This window comes from Fundulus heteroclitus, chromosome 21 (assembly GCF_011125445.2).
Source record: "Fundulus heteroclitus isolate FHET01 chromosome 21, MU-UCD_Fhet_4.1, whole genome shotgun sequence".
NCBI classification, from domain to species: Eukaryota; Metazoa; Chordata; class Actinopteri; order Cyprinodontiformes; family Fundulidae; genus Fundulus; species Fundulus heteroclitus.
In genome coordinates, this window is record NC_046381.1 from 23,726,390 (window position 1) to 23,754,318 (window position 27,929).

Here is a 27,929-nt window from a genome sequence, read left to right on the forward strand (position 1 = left end):
GATCAGTAATCAGAAGCTCAGGCTCCATTTTGTCTCAGAAGAACAAGTGGATTAAAACAAGTCTGTGTCAGAATTAAAGGTAAAATCATATTATTCTAATTTTCTTCTGCTCAGTGAGTTTTTCTTTGGGAAGTCAGAGTTCAGTTTGCTCCTCTGTTAACACCCAGGTCTTTGTTACAGAGAGTACTTTATACCTGTATCAGCAGCTCTGTTTAGTGTTTTATTGTTAGCAGCCATAAATGTGTTTTATAATGCTGGTTTCTGGCTGTGGAGGAACAAGGACACTCAGATCTCTGCAGAAACAAAGGTTGTTATGGTGATTTCTGTCCTGACTCTGGTTCCAGCTGCCAACCATAAAACTGTTTATCAGAGTTCAGTTCCTGATAACTGGAACAGACTTGTTAGTGAGGATTTCTGATCGCTGAGCTATTACACTAATGTGGTACATGTCTTATACAAAAATAAAAACAATATTTCTTCCTTATATGACTCTTAATGAAGAGTGGTGATTAGAGGAGGGTGCTTGCACTCTGAGAAGGTCAAAAGTACCTGGTTTGATCCCTGCAGACTGCTACTATGGGCCCCTGAGGAAGACCCTTAACCCCAGACTGTTCCCGGGTGCTTTAATAGCTGCCCAATACTCCCTGTGGGATGGGTTAATGCAGAAGACAAATTTTGTTGGAATGTACAGTTGGAATGACAAATAATGATTTTTTTCTTCTAAATGTTTCAGATCATCTAACTAATATTAATATAAAACTAAAACTATTATAAAAAATATAGTTTTTAAAGCCATGATTTCAGATCAGGAAAAAACTATCCTTGCTATCTTGGTTCCATGAGGAAATACCGTTATTTGCTTTATAAAGATTGAATTAACTCACATTTAAAAACTTAATTTCTCATCAACTTCTTGTTTATACTCTTTTTAAATAAGTGGTGTAAAGTGTTAAAAAAGCTTAATCTTAAAATGTTGGTGAAGATTCTAAGTCATCCAGGTCATGATCCAACTAAAAAAAGCTTTCTCAAATCAAAATGTCTGGAGTAGTGAGGAGTTCCAAGCATCTCATGTAGGAGCTGGAGATTAAACACGATTTTTAGTTTTTCAGCAAAACATCCTGTTAGGACCTAGAGAACAGCTCGCTGCCTGTACTGCTAAAAAATACTGAAGTCAGCATTTAATTTGTGGCTTTCACACTAAATGGTGGCAGTGGCGAGAAATTTTGAAAAACATAAAATGTATAAAACTGTGCATTGCTAAATCCAGATGGAATAAGCTTTACAGGATATTTATTGGACCTGAATCACTGGAAACTGACTGGTTCTGGTTTCTCTCTCAGGCTGACTGAAGTCTAGAAGATGGAGGACAGAGCAGAACCTCCAGGATCCAGCAGTCCGTCTATGAGGAGTGACTGGTCCAAAGGAAGACCTCCAGTCTTCAGTGAAGAACCTGGACTCTCAGACTCAGAGTAAGAACCCAGTTTCTAACTGATCCATGTGACTCCACAGAGAGATAATATCTAGAATATTAACTGGTTAATCTACGGCATCTGAATCCAAAGTAACTTTATTTGTATTTGAGCTTAAAGTTAAAGTTAAACAATCCTGAAGGATGTCAGTCAGGGAACCATTAGTGTTGAACTGAAGGCCTGAGAATCAATGATGGAGGAAAATGTTGTACAAAAACAAAAACAACCAAGACTGAGAGGAGCAAAGAGATTGAGAGGTTGACTCTAAACCTCAGAAAGAGTGGACCACAGGAGGTTCTGTACTGAAACCACCGGGTCCAGTTTACATAAAGGGACCACCGGTTTAGGTAACCCCAGAAAGCTGATGACCTGGTCACTTCCACTTAGTGTTTGCAAGTTGGAACAAAGAGGTTAACAGGTAAAAGCAGAACAAGAGGACTCAGGTCATCCGAGTTGTTCTAAGGTTCTGTTTCATGGTCCGTTCATGGGTTCTGTTCTTTAATGAAGGCCACATCAGCTCCTCAGACCAGATCAACAGCTTTAGTTCTGGTATCAGGGACCAGATCCTCTACTCTCCATCTTCTCAGACTAGATGTGATCAATCGGACCGTGTCCAGAACTTTCTGGGCTTTGTAGTACTAGTAGTGTATACTGTAGAAGTACTTTGTAGAATAATTCATCTAAATCTGATCACATCAGCTCCATTAAACTATGACATGAGCCTGTAGTCCTGCAGGTGTTGGTTGGACCCATGTGATCCAGACCAGTAGAACCCGGTTATTAAGATAATGTTCAGTTTGGTCCAACAGAACCGTCTGAATGTTTCTGGATCTTTAAACTTTCTGCTTCTCTGCAGCAGTTTGTGTTCAGAGCTTCTTCTCTGGTTTTTCTCAGTTTCTCACTGATTGATGTGATCTGAATAACAACATGTTGGTGTTTCAGAGGTCAGAACCACAGACAGAGAGCAGAACCTCCAGGACCCAGCTGTCTGTCTATGAGGAGTGACTGGTCCAAAGGAAGACCTCCAGTCTTCAGTGAAGAACCTGGACCCTCAGACTCAGAGTAAGAACCCAGTTTCTAACTGATCCATGTGACTCTGCAGAGATCTAAAAAATACAGTATTCAGTCATCTGTAGGACTGGGTAATAATTCAAATTTCAAGAATCAATTTGATTCTGATTCTCAAGATTTATTCTTGATTCTTTTTGATTTGATTCGATGTAAACTCAAAATGGATTGCTTATATTAAAACTATTTTTTTAGCTGTCACTTGAATTTTATGTAGTTATGTGACATATTAATTCTAGTATCGTATTAACATTCAACAGCAAATTAATAAAGTAATGGTAGCGGCTATAAGGACCAAATTCTCTCCCTGAATGTTGAGACAATGGTTTTCACAAACATGCTGTGGGGCAGAAAACCCGAACAGATCCAGGGTAGAAAACAGAGACACCAGAGAAATCTACAGCTGCTATTTCTATTCAGTTCAAAAACACTTTATTAAGCCAAAGGGACACTAAATGTGGACAATGCGGCTCACACATTTAAGTTCACAGTGAAAGTTATTATTTTTAAATTGATCTTTGCTTATATGAACTGATCATTAGGAATTAAGATGAGAATTGATTCATAATTAACAAAATTTTTTACACAGCCCTAGTCATCAGCATATAAATTAAAGAAAAACTTATTTTTTATTTTAATTGAAAGTAAAGCTAAATAATCATAAGGGATGTTAATGAGTAAAGCAATTCAATTAAATTTTAAGGCATTTTACAAAGTCAAAATCAATCAGATTATACAGATTGGTCAAAAATGTCCTATATAAGGGAACCAGTTGATTGCTTCAAAGTCTCTCCAAGCAGCATTCACTCCTGGAGAAGCGTAGAGCCACAGTGGAGAGTCGTCTGCATTGTTGATGGCTTTGCAGCAATCCCTCATACTGAGCAAGCATAAAGCGTATATGAATATTGATTTATTTGTTTGAATCTTGACTTCAGAGCATTATAAACTCATGAGTAAAGTTAGGAAGATAGTGTATCTATGTTAAGAACTAAAGGAAGGAGAAGGGTTATAATGAAATAAGTTTTACTTCTTCAGACCAGGACCTGGACTGCTGGCAGCCAATCAGAGCAGCTGTGCTCCAGGTGAGACTGAACATCTCCAATCAGAACTTCCTTCTATCATCTCTGTTGAACTTATTCCTCATCTTTAGTTGGGATTTCAAGTGTTTAAAATCTTTCTGTGATCGATTATTTCCCCCAAATCTCTGGATTTCCAGCTGCTGTAAATGTAACGTCTGTGTTCAACCCAACAACCTTTTGGGTTTGCTTTGAAGTGCTTCTGATTTCAGCCCTTTGTGCTAAATACATTAAAACTGAACATCTCCTTAAAGCTGCAGCTTAGTTTGATGCATGGAAACAAAAAGGTGGAGAAAACAACCTGCTGCACTGCTGCTTTACAGAAAGAGGGAAGGAAAGTCTGAGAGACAGAAACCTTTATTTCCTCTAACAATAGATCCCAGATTACAGCAGATATATTTGTAGAAACATGGAATATTTCTATCTCCTATTTACTTCTAAAGGGCCAAATCAATCACATGTCATTTCTAATCTGTAATTATTCTCTAAAAACATCCAATCCAGTCTGTGAGGGAGAAAAGCATCTGAAATGTGAACACTAGCTGATCCAAGGAGCTGTTTCTCTGGCAGATTAGAGCATTTCCTCCAGATTTCCTTCATTAAGGCTGAAAATGCTGCCAGGAACCATTTTCTGTCTCTCTGCCTCTTCTGTAGCTGCTGTGTTTGTGGGAGAAGGTCAGATAGAAACAGAGAAATGAGGACAATGGTGACCTGATGCTAAAGAGTTGATGTTGCTGAAAGCTGCTGCATGTTTCTGTCAGCATTTCTTCATCTGATCTGCTTTGTGAATCAGATCCTGACAGTGAACAGATACTGGCCACAAAGCAGAGGCACAACTCTGCTGTCTGACCATCTAACAAGGTTCTGGTTCTAAGGATGGATCCCATTGGTTAGCATCACATCATGTGACCTAAGAGACCTTCTAATGATGACACCTTCTGATGTTCCAGATGTTTCTGCTCCAACTTCATCACTAAATCAGCTTTTTCCTTCAGTTGTCTTTTCTTCTCTGTTCCAGCAGATGTTAGTCTGCAGGAGGTTCTAGAGGAACATAAGATCAGTCTGAGGAGGAGATGTGAATGTGTGACTGAAGGAAGTGATGAACCAGGAAGTAGAACCCTCCTGAACAGGATCTACACTGATCTCTACATCACAGAGGGACAGAGTGAAGAGGTTAATAGCCAACATGAGGTGAAGCAGCTGGAGAGAGCTTCCAGGATCCAGAACCTTGATGACTCTCCAATCAGGTGCCACGACATCTTTAAAGCCTCACCTGGCCAACATGGAGTCATCAGAGTGGTTCTGACCAACGGCGTCGCTGGTGTTGGAAAAACCTTCTCAGTGCAGAAGTTCACTCTGGACTGGGCCGAGGGCTTGGAGAACCAAGATGTCCGTGTGGTGGTTCTGCTGTCGTTCAGGGAGCTGAACCTGATCAGAGGTGAGCAGCACAGTCTTCTCACGCTGCTCCATGTTTTCCATCCAACCCTCCAGAAGCTCCCAGCAGAGCAGCTGGCTGCCCACAAACTTCTCTTCATCTTTGACGGCCTGGATGAAAGCAGACTTTCTCTGGACTTCAGCCACAGTCGGCTGGTTTCTGACGTCACACAGAAGTCATCAGTCGACGTTCTGCTGACAAACCTCATCAAGGGGAACCTGCTTCCCTCGGCACTGGTCTGGATCACCTCCAGACCTGCAGCGGCCAATCAGATCCCTCCTGCATGTGTTGCCAGGGTAACAGAGGTACGAGGCTTCAGCGACGCCCAGAAGGAGGAGTACTTCAGGAGGAGGTTCAGTGATGAAGAGCTGTCCAGCAGAATCATCTCCCACATCAAGACCTCCAGGAGCCTCCACATCATGTGTGGAATCCCAGTCTTCTGCTGGATCACTGCTACGGTTCTGGAGAACATGTTGACCACAGAGCAGAGAGGAGAGCTGCCCAAGACCATGACTGACATGTACTCTCACTTCCTGCTGGTCCAGACCAGGAGGAAGAAGAACAAGTACCATGGAGGACATGGGAGGAGTCCACAGGAGCTGATGGAGGCTGACAGGGAAGTTCTCCTGAAGCTGGGGAGGCTGGCGTTAGAACATCTAGAGAAAGGAAACATCATGTTCTACCAAGAAGACCTGGAGCAGTGTGGTCTGGATGTCACAGAGGCCTCGGTGTACTCAGGAGTTTGTACAGAGATCTTCAAGAGAGAGAGCGTGATCTTCCAAGAAGCAGTCTACTGCTTTGTTCATCTGAGCATTCAGGAGTTTCTGGCTGCAGTCTACATGTTCCACTGCTTCACCAGCAGGAACACACAGGTGGTGGAGAACTTCCTGGGACAAAAATACAGTAAAACATCTCTGGATGACTTCCTGAAGAGAATCATGGAGAAATCCCTCAAAAGTAAAAATGGCCACCTGGACCTGTTTGCTCGCTTCCTTCATGGCCTCTCTGTGGAGTCCAACCAGAGACTCTTAGGAGCCCTGCTGGGTCAGACAGAGAACAGTCCAGGAACCATCCAGAGAGTCATCGACAACCTGAAGGAGATGAACACTGTTGATGAAATCTCTCCTGACAGAAGCATCAACATCTTCCACTGTCTGATGGAGATGAAGGACCTCTCAGTTTATCAGGAGATCCAGCAGTTCCTGAAATCAGAGAACAGATCAGAGAAGCTCTCTTTGTTCCAGTGCTCAGCTCTGGCCTACATGCTGCAGATGTCAGAGGAGGTTCTGGATGAGTTGGACCTGGAGAAGTACAACACATCAGAAGCAGGACGACGGAGACTGGTTCCAGCTGTGAGGAACTGCAGAAAGGCTCGGTGAGTCCAGATGTCTTCATTGACTGATGCTGATTCAGCATTATTGTCGTCCAGTTTATTCTTCATTATTCAGTCGGTTCTGGATGTTTTTGGACCTTTAACTACTTCCTTCATACTTTGGACTATTTCAACCATCAGATTTCTAAATCTTCAGCTCATTCAGGTCAGCTCTGCTGCAGCTTTTGGTATTTAGAGATTTTTATCTTTTAGAAAGATTCAATCATCCAGAGACACATTTTAAACTTTAAACAGCTCTTCACTCATTGGGCTGTTACCCATAATTCACCTCTTTAGAAAATCCCTCTTTAGGTCAGGGCTATTGAACTGATGATCTGTGGGCCACTTCCGCTGGTGATGGTAATCTGGGCCGTAATTGACTTCTTTGTAAAAACTAAATAAATCAGAGAAGATGAGAAACATTGTGTGAAAAACAGCCCAGATGAGCGGCATGGTTGTACAGCCTTGGTTTGTCTGCTGTTCAGTTCCTAACCTCTAAGTAATAGGTTAGCTTTCATTGTTCTCTGAAACAGTCCACAACTATGTTTGTCTGCCAGTGTCTACGACTGTCACTGACATCTTCAACCCTTTGAGTAAGCCCCCTCCCACTGTGTAAAGCCACATAGGTGAGCCCACAAGAAGATTTATTTGCACTTCAACCATTGGTTAACAAACAGTTGTCTGAAGGCAACAGAACACAGGATGTCACTAATCAGAATAGACACAGAACTCATGGAGCAGAACTGTCTCTGTCTAAATCCGCCTCTCCAGCAGCCCTACACCAAGAAACAGAAAAGGAACAACAGCTTCATTTTTATTTCTTATTTAACCAGGAAAAAGATAATTGAGATCAAGAACAATAGTGAACAAATGAACAGTGTCCTGCCTTTTGTTAAAAGACAGCAATAAATTCATGGTGTGAATAAATTACATACATTCATATTTTAAAATTAGTCCAAGTAAATCCAAGCTAAAAAGTAGTTTAAAAGGTTTTGGGTTTGATATTTAATCAGAGTGAGACATCCCGCCCTCGTCAGATTTGTACACGAATTATGTGAGGTAGTGAGTACTCGCACATTAAACTATCTTTGATGTAGTTTCTCCCATAGACATCATATACTCTTATATTATGTCTATGGTTTCTCCGGGGAAAGCAGCGTTTCAGTCCGTAAGCTAGAAAAACTGCTCATATTCAAGCTAAATATGTTCTACACGTTTCCACCTTGGAAACATTCGTCTTTGTCACGATTACTATGTTTTTAAACTATTTTGGGTAAAGAATAGAAAAATGTGTCACTGATATGTTTGTGTTGAAGGTAAGCTAGTTGAGTGTGAAACGTACTGGTGATTTTCAGACATGGGTATTGGTCAGTAATTAGTTATTTTCTTCTGAATATTTCATTTCCAATAAAACCTAATTTGTGAATATAGGTTCTGTATGATTGATAAAGAAGTTTATCTGCTCATTTCCTCTACAGTTTAGGGAAACTAATTAGTTTCAGTGCCCTGATGGGTTAAAGGCTAATCTCATTTTATTGAGTATAAATAAACACTGGCAAAATGTTGAATAATCATAAATAAACAGTGAAAAACTTTAACAAAGAATATTAAATAAAGAGGTGAGAAAGTGTCAGCAGGCTAAATGGTGATCTAGAAGTTTGCTTGTGTGATGCCATCTCCTCGATTGTGATTGCTGTACGGAGCGCTTCTCAGTTTCCAGGCGGTGCGTAAAATCACCAAGACATGCAGAGAAGATGTGATGATCTTTGCTTCAAAGTCGGCTTATTTACGCCGTGAATCAGGGACCAATTTACCTTTAAACACTCCCAGAGCTGTGGGACAGATGCACCTGTCCAGGTTGTTTTTCCACCTTTATTTTATGTCGGTGGTTTCACCAAATCCAGTAGCTTTGAACAAGAAGGCAATGCAAGTAAAATGCTGACAGGTGAGTGGCATTAATATCAAATAAATTAGTAAAATGACTGGAGAGTAAACAGAAGCAATCTAAATAATCATGAGGATGAAATAAGGTTCGTTCAAACATTTTGTTGCTGTGTGAATTTAGTTGAGTTTCATCATCATGACAGGTTTCTTAATCCAGTCTAATTGGTTAATTTCTTTGCTTTGATCACCAGGAGCACATTTGTGTGTTTTTTTTGTACTATCAACCAATCAGAGCTCTTAAAGACAGTGCCACACCTAGCAACGGGGTCAACCACACCTCCTCACTAAGATAAAACTTTTTGTCATTTCCTACCTCAGAGCGGCTCTCAGCAGCATCTGAATCCCTCTGAAGCTCAGACCCCTAGGTAGGAATCTTCAGGCTAAGAAAGGAGCTTTTTGAGAGACTCTGAGGATTTTTGTGAACACAGACACTGGTTTTTAGAAATTGATGCATTTCGCTCTGTCATCCGTCACAAACAGACTCCATCCATATTTCTGATGGACAAGGTGGAGGGTTCTCTGTCATGGCGTAGCTCCACGGAGCCTGTGGGAAATGCCCTTTTGACCAGAATGGCTTTAATTTGTGACAGATGAGGTGAGACATGTTCGTAATTTTAGGTGCGCTGCCACTACATCAGCGCCCATTTCACGTTAGCAGCCAAGCAAAAACTCACTGAGATTTCAAATGCTGAGGCGGTGATGTGAGGGTTGACTGCAGCCTCTCCTGTGCTTGGTAAGCATTGAATTGGCAGCTTCCATACGCCATAGAAAATTATGAACGCGTCTTCCCTGACGCAGCCTCCAGAATGTACGTGTCTCCTTGATTATTACGTTTTCAACCCGCACTACAACACCATGGATGTCTGTCTTATTTAGAAGATACAATATGTAGATTAAATGTTAAACTGGACACATACACTACTACAAAATCAGCCTCTTTACGATTGGTTAATTTGGTATAAATGTATTTATTCTGCCTACCTCAACTATAAAGTTTAGATCACATTTAGGTTTTATTTTGTCCATGTATGAGTTACACAAGAAAGTAAAAAGTACTGAATATAAACTGAAGACAAAAAAAGAGAAAACAAATGAGGATAGATGACAGATAGATAGATACAGAGCTGATTAAATAAGAGGATCACACTGAAATGGGGATGCATCGGTTTAAAGTGGAAGAAAAACAATAAAATGCTTTCCAGGTGAAAATGAACACAGGCGGCTCCAATGAGCCCATAGTGGTAACCATGACAACAAACATTGTACTGTTTAAAGTGTGTTTCTCTAAAAGAAAACAGATTTTATCAATGCACAATTCACGCTCCATACCAGGTGGTGGCAGTAACGCACACTGACAGTTATTTGCCATAAACCAGAGTAATAAAACTGAGATTAACTGTCTATATGGCGCTGCCATAAACTACAGGAACATAAAGTTATCAACACATATTTGGAGGTGGGGGGGGGGGTAATGTGATTGTGTGTAAGTCACTTCTCAAAGGTACACGTAACACAACAGTCTCTTTAGGCAGGTTATCCGTGGCACCATCCACTCACCACAGGTAGCAGCCTGGACCTTACCTGAAGCTGAGCCGGCCTTCTCCTTGGCCTCCATCTGCAGGTGTGAGTGGCTTTAATGCTCAGAGTGGCTCAGAGCTGATAGGTCTGGCTTTAAAACACAAGAGGCCTTTACTCCACAATTTTCTCATCCAGCACTATTTACTAGATAAAGTAATTGTTCAGTTACTTTATGTCATCTAAAATGTCAAAGCATTTGGATGACTTTCCTGTAGTGAAACTTTAAAAATTCTGAGTTCAAGTGTCAAATATAAAATGCATAATAATGGAGTATAAATCTGAAAACATTGTCTACTAATCTACCATTTTAGTGTGTGGTGGCACAAGTGAGTCAAGACATCTATCAATTGTAATATAATTATGTAGATATGATGAATATTATTATACTCAATGTTCATCATAGAAGAACAATAAAATAAACCAAATGTTTCTGAACTTGATAATTATTGCACATTAACAAGCTGCAACTAGCTATAAAATGGTTGTAACAAAATCTTCTCTTGCAGCAATATATCAAGCTAAAACAGACTTTGTAGTAAATGAAATAGGGGTCCCTCCACTGCAGACAGCAGCAGGTAGAATGTACTTCAGCTATTATACCACTGAAGAAGTAAAGTGCTAAACTAAGTCACCCACTGGTAAACTCCTGCAGCGGAGAGCATGCTCTGAAGAAAAGCTGCTTTATTGATGCAGTTGTAGTAACACACTGTGTTCTAGTGGAAGTAACGTAACGCCGTTATCTGTTACATTAAGTCATGACTTTCTTTACTAAATGAAAACTGGAGCCTCATGTTTTCTTTTTGATACATTACCAGTAATTTTACCCAGTTTGGTCACTTCCAGTAAAAGGAAGAGGCGTCACTTGTATGTATAGTTAGAGATGATTTGGAAGTGAGATGAAGCCAAAACAACCATAGTGTATTATCACTAGACTCACATATGTCTAGAGATAATCTGGTGATAATTTACATAGAGGAGACGGCCAAATGCTACCATGGACATCCAGATAGATTTAGTCAGTTCTGTTGTTTTACTCTAGATGATCTTTCTTCATCTTTGTGGTTAAATAAAGCTTTTAACCAAAGCAGAGACACAGCAGCTCTGCAGTAGAACCAAGACCTGAAGAGACTGAAGAGATTCTCTGTGTGGGTCAAACAGGACATTGATGTGAAGAGCAGATGTTCATCTGATGATGACATCACTGTTTACTCATCATCTTTTAGTCTGTTTATCAGTGTTTATTAGTCTGATTTAATTACAACTGATCTGATTCTTTCTCTCATCACAGACTAGTGGGCTGTTACCTCTCACGGACTGAATGTGAAGTTGTGACCTCAGCACTGAAGTCCAACCCCTCCCTGACTGACCTGGAAATAGATCAGATCTATGATGGAGGGAGAACCATTGGAGACTCTGAGATGAAGCGTCTCTGTGAGATCCTGGAGACTCCATTCTGTAAAGTAAAGAAGCTGAGGTTGGTTTTATCTTCACTGCTACTTTAAAACTTATTTTAATTAATAATTTAGTTTTGCCATATTTTCTTTACAGAAAACCTACTGTCCATCTGTTTTGCCTTGTCAATTATTTATTTTCTTATTTGATATTTTCAGTGTTGAACATTTCACACTTAAACTGTTTTGGACTGAAGAACAAAAATTCAGGGAAAAAAAGTCAAATAATGTAAATTAATGATGGAGATGTTTCAGTTTGATTCTGGAAAGATTGAGATGACAAGATAAGATAATTTAGCTTTATTTTTCAATTCTTAGTCACATCTTTACATCAAACATTTTTTGTTCTTAGAGGAATAGTGCCAGGACCACATACAGACACATTATTAAGTTAAATATAATAAAATAAAGAAGAGAAATGCTTCATGCCATTTTTTTCAGATGATAGAAGCTAACTGCTGAGAGATGCTCCTGAGCTCTGAAGGCAGGAGTTATGGTCAGAACCTCTGGTGAACAGAGCAGATGTGTCATGAGATGCTTGGTTAACCTGTGATACTGAGCTAAGCTGAAGGCTAAACTATGGAGCACAGTGGATACCAGACTGTTTCTGATCCAGTTGTTGGGCCCTGATGAAAATCCTGATTGTCCAGACATGTGTTTTGGGTTAAAGATGCTCTAAATATTTTCTTTGTTGGTTAATACATGAAGTGTAAAATGATTTCTTTCAGTTCATTGAGGCTGATTAAGACACAAATACCTACAGTAAATGACAGTGGTATAATTACAGTTCATAGGGTAATCCTGGGTGCGATTTGCTGGGGGGGGATGAGGGGGATTTCCCCCCCCCCTCCCTCTCTCTGGTCATTCATGTTTTATCCCTGGGGGGGGGGAGAGATACATTCCTCCCCCTTCTGATCTGAATAAGTAATATTATCAGGGGTTTAATGTTCTCCGTCGCTGTGAGGGACTTTCGTCATTTGGAAAATAAGCGCAAAATGTTCCGTGTAGACTTTTTATTCAAGATTTTAAACAGAAGCTGCGCTCAACAAATGAAATCTGGCAGAGCTAGGACATTAGCCAATCAGAAAGAGAGTAGGGCTGGTCTTTGCAATGCGGAAATCTACCAGTTTGAGGTTTATCGCTGTTCAATCATTTTGACTTTTGGAAGAAAATCTCAAACGGACCGCAGATGCATGAATGAAAGTTGTAGTGGTCAAAGGTTTTCTTTGGATTTATGCAAACCAGCAAGTCAGAAAGTTCAGTGCATAAAACAGCTGACAACAACTTCCCTCGGTAAGTGTGTCTGTCGCTGTTATGTTTTATTTAAAACTGAAAGAGTAACGCTGTAGCTCGGCTAATTTAGCATGACGCGCTTTTTTTTTTTTTTTTAAGAGGAAGAAGAAGGAGGGTCGGAATGTGAAACGATGTCCCGGTTTGACTGGGTCTGATTCGGAAAAAGTAAAAAAAAAAAAATCATAAATATTATTCCACCTGCGCTTTTCTGTAACAAAGAAGGCCGTGGAGGGGCTGTTGACCATCTCCAGCAGTCAATGAACGGGAGGTGGGGACACAGAGTATATAGGATTGATTTATATTGAATGTTACAGTAGAGTTAATGTACAGGTGTGAAGAAGATGCTGTAATGATGCAAGCTGCTGTCTTTTGAATTAGCTGCAGTTTATGGAGGGTTTTTCGGGGGACAAGGAGGGAAGGGTTTTGAAATTGTAAAGTGGAAAGGTGACTGGACTGTGGACCAGTTTGGCAAAGGTGCAAGGAAGAACTTGCTTGATGCTGTAAATATGAAAGTTAACCAGGTGATGTTATGGATGTGGAAAGTGAAGGAGATTATGCAGAGGGCTGTCCAGGATGGCGCCAAGGCTCTGAGGCTGGAAGGTGGGAGAGATACAGGAATTGTCAATGGAACTACCAGATTTGGTTAAAGTGGACTTGTTACAATAAGCAAATGAGGTTACTAAGGTGGCATGACGTCCACGGCCCGGGAATATATGGGCTGACTAGAAAATGTTTTCAGTCAAATTGATTATTTTTGCTTTAACCCCTGAATATTATGGATTTTTCAAAATTTATATTAAAACATGTCTTGTGTCCTTCACGTTTGTAAATTAATTTGTTGTATTATTACGTTTTCTGCTCAAAGGGGTTAAAGTAAACTAATACCCACTCCCGAGTCCCGACAGTAGATGGTGCAAGTTTAAAAACAAAAGTCTAACCTACTGGATCTAGCTAGCTACCTGAAAGAGCACCTGCTGGCTAACCATTATTAATAAAACTTTTATTCATTAATAAAACTTTTGAAATGATGCCCCCCTCTGGTTTTTTTGCAAATCGCACACTGGGGTAATCCATCAGAGGAGGAAATAGGTTTAAAACTGCTCCGAAACACCAGAAAACTGAAAATAGAGACAGTAATGTCATTGGTTATAATAGGGATGAGCAGCAGAAGGAAGCATGATGTGCTCCATAATGTTCTGGTAGATGGCTACGTTGACTGTGGACTTCAGGAAACCCAGTGGACCAGAACCAGCAGATGACATGGCTCCCTAAATAATCAGACTGTGGAAACTTCACTCTGCACTTCACGCAGCGTAGATTAACTCCACTCTTCCTCCAGACTCTGGGACCATGATTTCTAAATGAAATGCAAACTTTACTTTTATCTGCAACAGGACTTTGGACCACTGAGTAACGGTACGGTTATGATTAACCACGCTAGGACCTGCAGCCCATGTGTAGGATCGGTCTTGATGCTCTGACTCCAGCCTCGTCCAGTTCTGGTGTAGCTTCCCCAAATTATTGAGTGGATTTTGCTCAACAATCTTCTCCAGAGTTCAGTTTTTTTCAGAACCGTTACAACGACTGTGTCCTGGACCTCTGTCCAGTCACCTGCTGAGCCAGTATGATGGAGAACATGTGAGCCCATTAGCAGAACATGGGACCAATGTTCAGTGATCAGGGACTGAAGGAGCAGAACTTTAAGCAGACGCCATGTTTCCTTAGAGAAAAGCCTCCATGCAGGTTGCTGGTTTAGCTTGAAGATGAATCCAGATCAATCTGAGCTGGAACTCTGTTAAATAATCCATGTTTAGAACATTTTGGGTCTGAGAACCACTGTTCTAGCAGAACCCTGAGCCGGACTAGAAGACCGCAGAATTTTAAACAGACGTCAGAGCCATTCAGACTTAAATTTTCAGCAGCAGCAAGTGATCATGGATGGATTTATGTTCAAGGAGAGTTTATTGTTGGCTGCTAATCTCCAAGCTCTAGTCCCCCCCCCCCAACCCTAAGCCCAGAACATCTTCATAACCAGCCGCCACTGCTGAGAAACGTACCTTGATCTGGACCTTCACACATCATGATAACATGTTCTGGTTCTGCTGGCTTTAACTCTTTAAATCAGTTCTACTGGATCACATATCAGACATCAGTTCATCATTTTTCTGGGACTTTTACATTCAGGGACATTATTTTTCTACATTTGATCATTTATTTGTTCATGTTTCAGTTTTAACCTGCATCCTGTTGGCTTCAGCTCACATCTTTCATTCTTTATTCAGATTGATACGCTGCAGTTTGTCAGAGATCAGCTGTGAACATCTGTTCTCTGCCCTGAAGTCCAACCCGTCCCATCTGACAGACCTGGACCTGAGCGTCAACGACCTGAAAGATGGTGGAGTGAAGGAGCTCTGCGGTTTCCTCCAGACTCCCCTCTGCAAACTACAGGCACTGAGGTCAGACTCCATGTTTTAGTTCTGATATCTGTGATGTGAAAGTTGTGTTGACACTAAACTGCAGACATCTGGCTGGTATTCTACTGATCCACACTGAGGATCTTCATGGTAAAGTCTGCTTTCTTCTTCACTGCTTTGCTCCACTTAAAGTTTCTTTCTTTTTCTAACTTCCTGTCAGCATTTATTCAATAATCAGCAGAAAACATGAAACAATGAGCTGAATTTCAGTTTAGAATTGCAGCTTTTATCCAGAACCGAGGAAGAGGAAGAGAGAAGAAATAAAATCCTGATGTTTCATTTATTTGAAGGTTTTTAATCTCTTTAAACCTTCATCAGGTCAGTTTTTCTCCATTTTCTACAAGATGATTTTAAAATAATTGAATAAGTGGATGTAATTGAGCTGAAAAGCAAAGTTCATATCTTGTATTGTAATAAATCTTTGCTCAGTTTGTTCCTGGACCTGGAGCTAGTTTTTAACGTTGTCTCTCTGTGTAACTGAGTCTGAGCCCTGATCTCAGGTCAGAAGCGGACAGCATTGGGACCCCCAGTGTGTAGAAATGCCCCTCATGTGAAGCGGCTCAGAGGGGATTCAAGCCAGTTTAGAAAAGTGAATTTCAGCTTCTGCAATCTGTCTGACAGGAACAAATCTATAATCCCTGATTGATGCTTCAGCACTTTTAGAAGCTCTGCAAGGATTTTACTGACTAAAACACTCAGACACAACATGTCACAGTAGCAGGTTCTGCTTCTGGGAGCTTCATCTCCTAAAGTCAGTTTACATGGAATATTCTCCATCACATCATGTTTTTATGGCTGTGGAATAATTAAAATAGTTCATTAGGGGGGAGTGGTGGCCCAGTGGTTAGAGCACAGAGGTTCTGAGTTCAACTCCCACAAGCTGCCATTATGGGTACCTGAGCAAGTTCCTTAACCCCCAATTGCTCCCCAGGCGCCGCACAGTGGCAGCCCACTGCTCCCCAAGGGGATGGGTTAAGATGCAGAAGTGAATTTCCCCATTGTTACATCAATAAAGTTCAATTATTATTATTATTATTATTATTATTAATCTCCATTTATTCATATTTCCTCCACAATTGCTGCTGACTTGTTTGTTTTCTGTGAAACTTGAATAATTTGGCTGCAGAAGCTGAGTTTGTATTGATTGAGCTGCTGGTGGAGCTGACAGAGGTGAAGAGCTGAAGTCAGCAGGGCTGTCATTTAGAAAGCTTGCTGACACTAAATGGAGCTAAAATGTGCGTACGCCACTTTCCACCAGAAGTTAGGATCTCTAAAAATGAACTTGAAGAGAAAATGTGTGGTCCTCATGCCAGCTCTGACCCAGACGTACGCTCATTTTGGAGACGGGGAAACTGGAGACGCAGATGGTGAAGTGGTGAATTACAGCCAACCTGCATGAGGATTCCTCTCAGACGTTCACTTTCACTCCATATCAGACTTTAATCATAGATCATCTTGATCTGAAGCATTAAAACCTCAGTATTATTCATCTTAAATCCATCTGGGACATTTCAGATAAATCTAAATGCCCATAAGCCATCTTAAATCTTAAATCAAAGTCTGCTAGCATCCTCTCTGGGTTTTCTACCTTCACATTCCTCTCTCCAATGATCACCAGGGTAACGTGTTCCACAGATTATTGTGACCTGGTGAGCAGCAATCACTTTAATTGCTGCAAACAGTCAAACACACTCGTGCGTAATGCTGCTCCCTGGATGCATTGGCACTGCTGGAAGACCGTGCAGATGGAGAATGGCGTACCGCGAGCGAGCTATTTTTAGAAACGTAACGTCACGATGACGTCACATCACGTGGTACGCAGTAGGGCAAGCTTGCATAGTCCGCCGCTGTTTTGCTGTAAAAGAGACGTGCGTTGCCCTTGGTTTTACTGGGTAAATGACTGCTTTTTCCAAATCTAAGACCATGGTTTTTAAACATTGTTGCTATGGAACGTGCAACAGCGACTCGAGGTACGCTGATCGGCCGCATATGAAGGATGTTTTCTTCAAGACTGCCAAGGAGAAATGTGTGCGCTGGGTTCACCGGTGCGGTCGGCCTACATATGTAGCAAGCATTTTATCGGAGGAAAGGGCCCAACCGAAGAACATCCTGACCCAATTCCAGCGACATCAAGTAGTGAACAGGTAAGAGTATTTTGGTGGCCGACATGTTAATAAAGTAGCGCCTGCTACCATGATAGCATATATGGTATCATGGTAGCAGGCGCTAATTTGATACCCTGCTACCAGGATAGCTTACTCAAAAACATTTCAAATAAGACAAACATTAAACATATACCGATCCTTGGACGGTGATTACAAACAAAAAAACGGCCGACGACGCCATGATCGCCGCGCAGGAAAAAAAACAACAAAGCTTACCGTTCATCAACTCGGCCCGTTTTCCGGTTTTTTAAGTCCTCGAACCTCAAGCCATCGTTTGAGCTGAAGGTTGGTGTGTTCTTCGTCAGTTCGACCAGTAAACTGTGTGCCTGGGACATCGTCTTGGGAAAGTTTAACGGCTGTAAAGTCGGTCATATCGCTGGTTCTGTTGCGCGTGTAATAGCTGGTTGCTATGGGCGTTCTCTACCTGTATGTCCTACCTAAGCGGCAAAAGGGGCGTTGCTCTTGAGTCTGTGACGTCACGTGCGCGGTATGCCATTGAGGAAACGCGCTTTCAGGGGGTTCCGGCAAGATGGCGGAGTGAATACCCGTAAACTAACGAGCTCTCGGCATCAAACTGATTTTAATGCACACATTGGTCACCAGTTTCTGCAAATGCAGTTGAAATAATTTACTATAATATATTAACACAAACTCTCAGCGAAAGACGAAACCAACACGCCTATAATGCCTAGAAAATCCGGACAGAAGCGTCCATGCCCGACGCGAAGGGGGCTAGCTGCCTAGCTAGCGACCACGATTATATCAACAACGGAAAGGATTGCAACCAGCAAACAAGCCCTGCAGAAGAATTCCCTCCCTTGCCCATAACGCCAAGTAAGCCTCCGCTCCATAAGAAACCAACTTTTACTAGAGAAGTCGGGCTCGGCTCAGACGACGCAGTGCGCTCCTTGGCGGATCTTATTAACAACAGGAGCGACACCCTCGAAAAAATGGTGGAATCTCTAAGCGGCGACATTAAAGTTTTAAATGCAAAAGTGGTTTACATTGAGAAGAGGGTGCAAAGGAACGAGGAGTCTGCTGTGAAAACCATGAATCGGGTCGGTGAGCTGGAACGATACAGCCGCCGGTGGAACCTGCGGCTCCGAGGGCTGACGGAGGACAGGGAGGAGGATGTGCGGGCTCGAGTAATCAGCGTGTGTCAGGCGATTCTACCGGAGGAAAAGGAAAGTCTCCCTGCTGCTTTAGACGTCGCGCACCGAGTAGGAAAACCTCAACAAGATCAGTCGAAACCTTGAGGCATTATCTTGAGATTTATCTCTCGAAGATACAGGGATGCTGTTTGGAAAGCAGCAAAAAACAACTCTTTTCTCCAAAACAACGGTCTTCGCTTCTCAGAGGACTTAACCCAAGAAGACAGAGAGAACAGACAAAAACTGTGGCCGCACATAAAGAAAGCTCGGGATGAAGGAAAAACGGCCTATTTTGTGGGTGGAAGAGGATTCGTGAACGGGTCAGAAATTCATCTGTGATCTATCAAGCTTCGATCAAAGGGTTTTCTTTTTTATCTGAGAGTTATATGTTGCTTGGATGGCAGGTGTAGTTCCTGATGGTTAAAAAGAAATAATGTTTATTCGTTTCTTACTTTTATGGTTATATGTTTGAATATTATTCCTCTTTTTGGGAGTGATGTTAAGTTTTTATCATGGTGCTGAGTTATAATACTAATTAAGATGCCGATCTCGACAATCTACTACTACTTTTCAACACTAGTAGTATTTAACCAAGGTTTTCTAAGGATAAGTTCTTTATCTTTTATAGTTCTTATCTCTGTTCTTATTAATGTTGTCAATTGTCTCACTAAATGTCAGGGGTCTTCGTAATAGTATTAAGAGAAAAGCTTTATTTTTGTTCGCCAAACAATTCAAATCAGACTTTACCTACTTTCAAGAATCTCACTCTAACGAGGACGATTCTAACTTTTGGAGGACTCAATGGGGAAATACTATATGGCTGTCCCACGGAACGGTGCGGTCAGCTGGGGTAGCCTCTTTAAATAACAGGTTTAATGGAAATGTCTTGACCACACAATGTGACCCCGATGGTCATTTTATCTGCCAAGTTATTGAACAAAATGACTCAACCTACTTAGTTTCAAATATTTATGGGTACAATACAAAGAAAGAAAATGTTAACCTTCTGTTGTCAATTGAAAACATTCTCACAGGTTGGTTGATTAGATTCCCAAATGCATTTATAGTGTTAGGAGGTGATTTTAACATTATTCTAGATGGGTCTATTGATAAAAGTCCCCCTTCTATTCATAATAGCTCAGACTCATACTTGACTGACTTCTTAAGAAGATTCAAACTCATAGATATATGGAGAGAGAAGAATCCTAATAGCAGATTTTACACCTGGAGCAATAAATCAGGCTCTAGGCAATCACGACTTGACTATTGGCTCATATCTGACAGTTTAAATAAGGATTATGTTGATGTTAGTATCTGCCCTACTCCCTTAACTGATCATAAAGCCATATGCATATCTATTAATACTTCAGCTGGTTATACTTCTGCCACACGCTCAAGCTATTGGAAGCTCAATTGTTCTGCACTGCAGAATGAGGTAGTCCAATATAAGATTAGGGACATGATATCACTTATTTGGTCTAAAGCAAATAAAGAAAACTGTTTTGGTATCAATTGGGATCTGCTCAAATATGAGATAGGAAAGTATTTAAGAAAGTTTGGTACTGAAACAGTCAAAGCCAGGAAAGCGGAGGAATTAAAGATTATCTCTATTATAACAAAATTATCCTGCAAAGATTTTGACTCCCTGACAAAGGAAGAAAAAGAACAGTTATCCTACTCACAAATCAAACTTGATGAAATGTATCAGCAAAAAGCAAAGGGTGCTTTTATCAGGTCTCGCTCTAAATGGTTAGAAGAAGGTGAACAAAACTCTCGTTATTTCTTTAGTCTAGAGAAATCTTGTTCCATCAACAACAGTATTAGTAAGTTAAATATTAATGGAGTCATCACTGAAGATCATCGCAAAATTTCAGTTTTGTTAAAAAATTTTATAAGGACTTGTATAGCTCTCAATTTAGCCCCACGGCGTCTGATAATTTTTTAAACTCCCTGTCAGTGAAGATGATAAGCGAAACTGATAGAGAGCACTGTGACATGTCTATATCACTTGAAGAAGTACAGCAAGCTATAAACCAACTAAAAAATAACAAATCGCCGGGGTGTGATGGGCTATCATCAGAATTTTACAAATCTTTTGCTGCTGAACTGTCCCCTTTCTTAATGAAAGTCTTCATAGAATCCATTGAAAACCAATGCCTTTCCACCTCTCTGACCCAGGGAATAACAGTTCTGATTCCTAAACCAAACAAGGATAAATTATTTCTCGTTAACTGGCGCCCAATTTGTTTACTCAACGACTATAAAATTTTAGCTCTCATATTGGCTAAAAGATTACGTTCTGTCTTGGACTCCATCATAGATGAAACACAATCAGGCTTCATGAACAAAAGGCATATAGGAAATAACATTAGGCTCATTTTAGATATTTTGGATTACCCAGAATTGGTTAAGGATGGTGGGCTCATGCTGTTTGTAAATTTTTACAAAGCATTTGACACCGTTGAACATCCATTCATTTTACAGTCCCTTAAAAAATTCGGATTTGGTGAGTTTTTTTCCTCAGCGATTATAAGTCTATATAACAATAGTAATAGCTCAATCAGACTATCAGGTGGTATGTCTTCCAGGTTCAACGTCTCTAGAGGCATCCGACAAGGCTGCCCGGCTTCGCCTTACCTCTTTCTGTTGGTAGCCCAGCTTTTATCTGATCATATTAAATCGAGTGAGATAAACGGCATCGATATATTAGGCTTATTATATCTCAACTGGCGGACGATACCACTCTCTTTCTTAAAAATGAAAAGCAAGTCTCTATTGCAATAAATACCATGGAAAAATTTCAATGGCCTCTGGCCTAAGGCTGATTATTAATAAATGTGAAATCATGTCTATAAAGGACTGCATGAAATCCTCCATTTGTGTAATATCCCAGTTAAAAGTGAACTTGTTCACTTAGGTATCACAATTACTAAGGACCAAAAAAAAAGAACTTCATTGAATTTTGACCCCATTATTCAAAAAAACAGAAAAACGCTGAACCAGTGGCTTTTACGGGATCTCTCCCTCAGAGGCAGAACCCTACTATCTAAGGCAGAAGGTTTGTCACGATTAACGTATCCAGCTCTTTCTCTCCATGTGGACAAAAAACATATTACTGAGATTGACAAGCTCCTAATTAATTTCTTATGGAAAAATAGAACTCATCATGTAAAGAAGTCTGTTCTAGCAAATCCCTATGAAAAGGGTGGATTAAACTTTATCGATTTCTGTACTCTCAATAATACCTTTTAAAATAAATTGGTTGAAAAACTTCTTTAAAAACCCTAACTCTATTTGGAATGTCATACCATGTCACTTGCTGTCAAAACTGGGTGGTTTGAGCTTTTTCTTAACCTGTAATTATAATATCGATAAAGTCCCAAAAAAATGTCAGCCTTTCACCGCCAGGCCTTCCTTTCATGGTCTCTTATTTTCAAACACAATTTTTCACCCAACAAATATTTCATTTGGAACAACAAAGACATATTGTTTAAACACAAATCTTTATTGATTACTGGTTTAATAATAAGATTATTTTTGTTGACCAATTATTTAACAAGGAGGGTCTTCTTTACTCTTATAAAGAGTTTCTAGAAGAATACAAAATTCCTGTGTCTCCTGCAGATTATGCAAAAGTCTTTGGAGCAATTTCTTCAGGTGTTTGCATGTTATATAGAACTCAACCAAGATTGGACTCACAACAATTAACCTTACCATTATTGACTGACACTCCAGTTGGTAAGATTTGTTTTTCTCATAACAATGGTAAGAACAATAAATTAATTAGATCTCTGTTTCAAACAGATTCTATTACAGTCCCATATGTAGTTCCATACTGGAATAAATTTGTGCAAAACATTGACTGGAGGAAGGTCTGGATCTTACCAAACCGATATTTGCTGACCAATAAAATTAAAGAAATATAATTTAAAATAATTCATAGGTTTTACCCATCTAACGATCATATTGTCAAAAAATTTAAAAAAGACATTGATGTTATGTGCACTTTCTGTTCTATGAGTGTTGAAACAGTAACACGTTTGTTTTGGCATTGCCCTTTTGTCCAAAATCTCTGGTCTAACATTTGTAATTTTATTGCAGAAAAAATTGAGAAAGATTTCAAGTTATTTTGGAAGGATGTCCTTTTTGGTTTTTATGACCTCAACAGAACTAGGCCAAATGAAACTTTCATTATTAATTTGATTATTCTCTTGGCAAAGTTTTACATTCATAAATGTAAGTTTGCGCATTCCAAAACATCTTTTATTGCTTTTAACAATGAGGTCAAGCAATATGTCAACACGATTAAATATTCTCTTAATCAAAAGGCAATAAAAACTGTGAATGTGTGTAAACAATTTAATATATTTTTGTAAACTTGTACTTCCCCTGGCAAAATGTGATGATGTAAATCTTCATTTTTGTTTTTTGCTATAACACCCGCAATGGTGGAAACTGCACATTGTATTATTCTTTCATTGGAAAGGAATTTTCATGTAAACTGTGCAATTGTTGAATTAAAAAAAAAAAAATCGCGCTTTCAGGGATCAAAGATTTCCTGGCCAATAATGAGGACTGGCCAATATCCTGCTTCTGACTCCCAGCATGCATTGTGCTGTTCCCCACAGGGGAAAGTGGCTCCACCTCCCTCTGAGGAGCTGAAAGGCAGCTCCCCCCCCCCCCAGAGAAGGAGGCTTTCTGCTCACACCCAGACAGTGATCACCTTTTTGGGGGGGGGGGGGGGGGGGTGGGACCTCTCTCCTCTGAATGTGGATCTGAACCCACAGCCACAGAGGAATTTCAACACGGAGCACAGTGTGGTTTACTTTTTAACAATTTCTTTTAACAGCTTCTTAACTTGTTTTAATGTGGACAACATCTGAGCTTTTACCTCTGATTTCCACATTTAATAAACGCCTCTCTGGGAAATTTTCCCAACGTTTCTTTGCTTTCTCTCCATGGCTGCTATGTCACCATGATGAAAAAATGATCAGCTGACACATTTTCTACACATTAACATTCATGAGTTGCTTTGCATCGAGCGTTTCTGCTTGAATCTGGGCGTGTAGAGGGCAGAACCTGAGCCAGAACCTGGTACCAAATGTATCGCTACAGCTGGGATCTAGAAAGGAAAATGGCTGCTGCTGTGTCTGAGCATGGTTTTATTAATCTGAATATTTTTACCATACTCCATTTTCTTTTTCTTGGCATTCATTTTTAGTACGAATTCCACACAAAGTTTCTAAATGAGAGTCAGGACTGTAAAAACTGCTAAACAAGTTTTAACTGTTGAAAGTTCTGATATTGTTGATTGTTGAAGAGCTGAAGTCAGCAGGTCTTTATTGAAGCAGCAGCTTGTTGTCATTAATATTAATGAGAGTTCTTTAACTGGTTCTGTTGGACTTTTAGAACCTGCATCCTGGTGGCTTCAGCTCACATCTTTTATTCTTTTCTCAGTTTGTGGGAATGCAGGTTGTCAAAGATCAGCTGTGATCATCTGGTAATGGCGCTGAAGTCCAACCCGTCCCATCTGACAGAACTGGACCTGAGATACAACAACCTGGAGGATTCAGATGTTCAGCAGCTGCAGGATCTTGTAAAGAGTCCAAACTACAAACTGAAATCTGTGTAAGTAGATGGTTGGAGTGAGTCCAGCTGCTGTCAGCAGAACTGTTCTGAACCCAGTTGGTACCAAAGCAAAGATCCAGTGTTTCCAGTAAAGCTGCAGCTTCTCAGTGGGAGGAGAATGGTGACAGGCTTCCTGATTGGACACAAAGACAACAATGAGCCAATCAGAGGAGCCAGCAGCTTGTTGTGTTCCTGTCTTTGTGTCCATGTGAAGATGACTGTTGTTGTTGTGTTCATGTCTTCCAGCTGACAGCCTTCCACCATGTCTAGAGACAGTGGTCCTCATTCATCAAGCTGTGGAGCATCAGATCTGATCTCACACTCTTTGTTCTCTCATTTCAACAGCAAACAGCTGATCAGTTTCATCTTAGTCACAGCTCTGAGATCAGTCTGACTGCAGCCTGCAAATCACTGATTTCACAGCCCATCATTCCATTTAGTCACCATGTGGTCTTTCTACAGAGCAGAAGCTCTGCTGAAGTCCACTCTGCACGTCTGGACATGTGTCCTTCTCTCATTAGTTTCATCCAGATGTGTTCAGGGACAGCCTCCATGTTTCTTAGTCAGCTGATGTTTCAGGAACAGATGAGATGTTCATGTTCAGCTTCCAGAGGCTGAAACACTCACTGATCTCCTCTGTTGCTCCTTCTTCTCTCTGCAGGGAGTGGTGGCCCTGATGATCTTAGTAGAGGAGAGAAGCCGAGCTGTCCTGATGATCCAGAGGTTGAAGCTGCAGCAGTTTGAGTTTAAAGAGACTCTGACTGGATCCTGATGATGAACTCTGAGTTTAGAGATTTTGATCCTGTTCATCTGATCATGTCTGTCATTTAGTGTCTGATATTGTTTGTAGTAGTTTAGTTTAATCGATCTTCAACACAAAATGTTATAGTCAACCACCGGTCAACAGTCAGAGTTCAATTGCCTCAATTTAATTTGAATTCAAATCAAAAGTTTTATAAAGATCATAAAGATGTGGAGTGAAGCCATTCAGGTTATGAGTGCCAACACTTTAATCCTTAATTTTTGGTAACAATTAAAGCTCTTTAAAATTTCAATGTAACAGATACTTACAGATACCACTTTCTATTAATGTATACATGAAATGGATACATACACACTTTTCATTCACTCTTTTTCTTTTTTCTCCTTCCCGCTAATTTTACCTTGTTTTCTGAGGACCAATAATCAAGTTTTCTGTAATTCTCTATAAAGTTAAATTAGCACATTTAAAAAATATATATAATTATTTTATAACACTTAAGTTGATCATCAAGGGAATTCGTCTGCTGGATTTACATCTTTTTAAACTTGTCCCCAGCTTTGTGTCAAATACGAGTACGTCTGAGACTGGAACTGGATTTTTTAGTCTGAACAACTGTTTGATACAGCAGGGAAAGGTGGCCCTGTCTATATCAACGACATTATTGATTGGTTGTTCTGATAATTACTACAATTACAATAATTTCCTTTCTTAAACAATATTTATGAAAAAGAGCTGTTATTTTTGAGCAGTCTATTATCCAATACATTTTTATTACTTGGTTGTGCAGTTTAAATTTTAAATTTCATTTATTTTGAAATAAATCATTTTTTTAAAATTTTGTGACAAAGTAGGCCAAGCACTGACAAGGAAGGTGTTTAATGTATCATTTATTGCCTCAGTTTCAGCAATAATGTGGTTATCAGTAAATTCATTTGGACATTCATTCTTTTTTGTCCCATTTCTAATGAAACCATTTAATACTTTCAAGGCACCTTTGATGTTGCGCTTGTTCTGCTTCAGCATTTTATGGTAATAGGAGCATTTATTAAATCTTATTATTTGAGTTAAGTTTTTATAAATATTGTACCTTGTTGTTTGTTCTTCTTTTTAAAATATAATCTGTATAGATATTTCTTTCTGCAGGCCTTACCTCTACTCTTAGAAATCCATGGTTTGCTGGTCTAGTTGCATCTTTGATTTATTTTGCATATGTTATATATTTTTATGCTTCTCATATAGTACAATAAAGAGTTACACCCCCCCACGTTTGGGCATCCATGTCAGCCTTAAGCAAAGCAATAGCTTATCAGAGTATCCTGTGCTAATTCCCTAATTGATTTGTGAATATATCTATTAAGGTAGATGGGTTGGCTGTAAATTAAGTAGATTTAACAATAAGTTTGTCTCTTTGGACCAATGAAGATGAAAACTAAAACTAAGCTGCATTTAGTGGCTACGTGTAGATTTGACCTAAAATTGATGAAAATGTAAAGTTCATCTATCTCTGTGATTCATTTTCAGCCTGTAACAAAAAAAAACAGAAATAAAGCTCTTATTCAGTTTTTTGGCTGCATGTTTGCTTCATTGTGATGCAGTTTCTGGATTTTTTTGTGATATTTTGATGTTTTCTGCAAATGTTTGGGCAGCTCTGGTCCTTTTTATTTGTTGCTGCAAACACCTCAGTGAATAAATTATGGTTTCTTCAGTCAGAGGATGAAGATTTCTTGATGATGCAGAAAGATGGAAAATATTTTTTAGATGTATTGAGTTATAAAGTTAAATTTGGGTTAAAATGAGGAGTTATTAAAATGATTCATGCATCAAACAGGGATTACTAGATTTAGTCAGAACTGAGTTTAAAAGCATACGTTTAACAAGCTATCTGGATCCTTTGGTTCAGTTTCTAGCTTTAAAACATCCATTAGAATCAAACATCAGCAGGTTGTGTCTCACTTGATTACCACTAAAAATCCCTGAGTGGAAATGAAAAGCTGGACTGTCAGTGTGGTTCAGTCAGAGCAGCTTTAGAGACCATTCATCTGATGGAAACCTTAGAGGAACATTTCTCTGTTTATTTGTTCTGAAACATTTGTTCTCTGGATGTTTCCTCTGGTTTCCAGACTTCATTCTGTCTCCATCAGGATAGGAGACCAGCAGGTGGTGCTGCTGAAAAGCTTCTGTTCTCTGAGGAGCCACATCAGCAGAACCTTAAATGGATCCAAACTGTTGGGCCAGATCCAGGCAGCCTTCGTGTTCTCTACATGATCTGGGATGAAGAGAAAAGCTCTGAGAACTTTGTTGGAAACCGTGTGTAACCCAGGGTAAAAACTGCCCTAAATCCCGCCATTACTGCTCCATTGGTTAGCGTGACAATTGGTCACATGGTGCATTCAGCCAATGGGGTACCGCGCATGTGACGTCACCGTCTCAAGAGGAACGCCCCTTTTGCCGCTTAGGTAGGACATACAGGAGAGAACGCACGGATAACCCAGCTATTACAAGCGCAACAGAACCAGCGATATGACCGACTTTACAGCCGTTAAACTTTCCCAAGACGATGTCCCAGGCGCACGGTTTACTGGTCGCACTGTGGAAGAACACACCAACCTTCAGCTCAAACGATGGCTTGAGGTTCGAGGGCTTAAAAAGACTGGAAAACGGGCCGAGTTGATGAACGGTAAGCTTTGTTTTTTTTTCCTGCGCAGCGATCATGGCAGCGTCGGCCGTTTTTTTTTTTTTTGTTGTTGTTTGCAATCACCGTCCAGGAATGGGTATATGTTTAATGTTTGTCTCATTTGAAATGTTTTTGAGTAAGCTATCCTGGTAGCAGGCTATCATGTTAGCGCCTGCTACCATGATAGCCTATATGCTGTCATGGTAGCAGGCACTTCATTATTAACATGTCGGCCACCAAAATACTCTTACCTTGACTTGATGTCGCTGGAATTGGGTCAGGATGTTCTTCGGTTGGGCCCTTTCCTCCGACAAAATGCTTGCTACATATGTACGTGAATTTGGTAACTTTTTCCGGGTTGAACTGTTGTGTAGGCCGACCGCACCGG

At 40.2% G+C, this 27,929-nt stretch overlaps 1 protein-coding gene across 1 annotated transcript; it reads left to right on the top strand.

The window, feature by feature from the left end:
• Positions 1-26,426, top strand: LOC105924265 (NACHT, LRR and PYD domains-containing protein 12-like). Its single transcript, XM_036125757.1, has 9 exons — positions 1-79; positions 1,341-1,463; positions 2,412-2,531; positions 3,573-3,663; positions 4,640-6,423; positions 11,231-11,416; positions 14,969-15,142; positions 23,934-24,104; positions 24,766-26,426. Exons 2-9 carry the CDS (start codon positions 1,360-1,362, stop codon positions 24,779-24,781), a joined length of 2,646 nt encoding a protein of 881 aa, XP_035981650.1. The 5' UTR covers positions 1-79; positions 1,341-1,359; the 3' UTR covers positions 24,782-26,426.
• The last annotated feature ends 1,503 nt before the right edge of the window (positions 26,427-27,929 follow it).

Excerpts from the sequence above, each read along its gene's own strand:
- LOC105924265 (XM_036125757.1), top strand. The coding sequence starts at position 1,360 with ATGGAGGACAGAGCAGAACCTCCAGGATCCAGCAGTCCGTCTATGAGG. Across the intron at positions 6,424-11,230 it reads AGGAACTGCAGAAAGGCTCG|ACTAGTGGGCTGTTACCTCT; the intron begins GTGAGTCCAGAT and ends CTCTCATCACAG. Across the intron at positions 15,143-23,933 it reads TGCAAACTACAGGCACTGAG|TTTGTGGGAATGCAGGTTGT; the intron begins GTCAGACTCCAT and ends TTCTTTTCTCAG.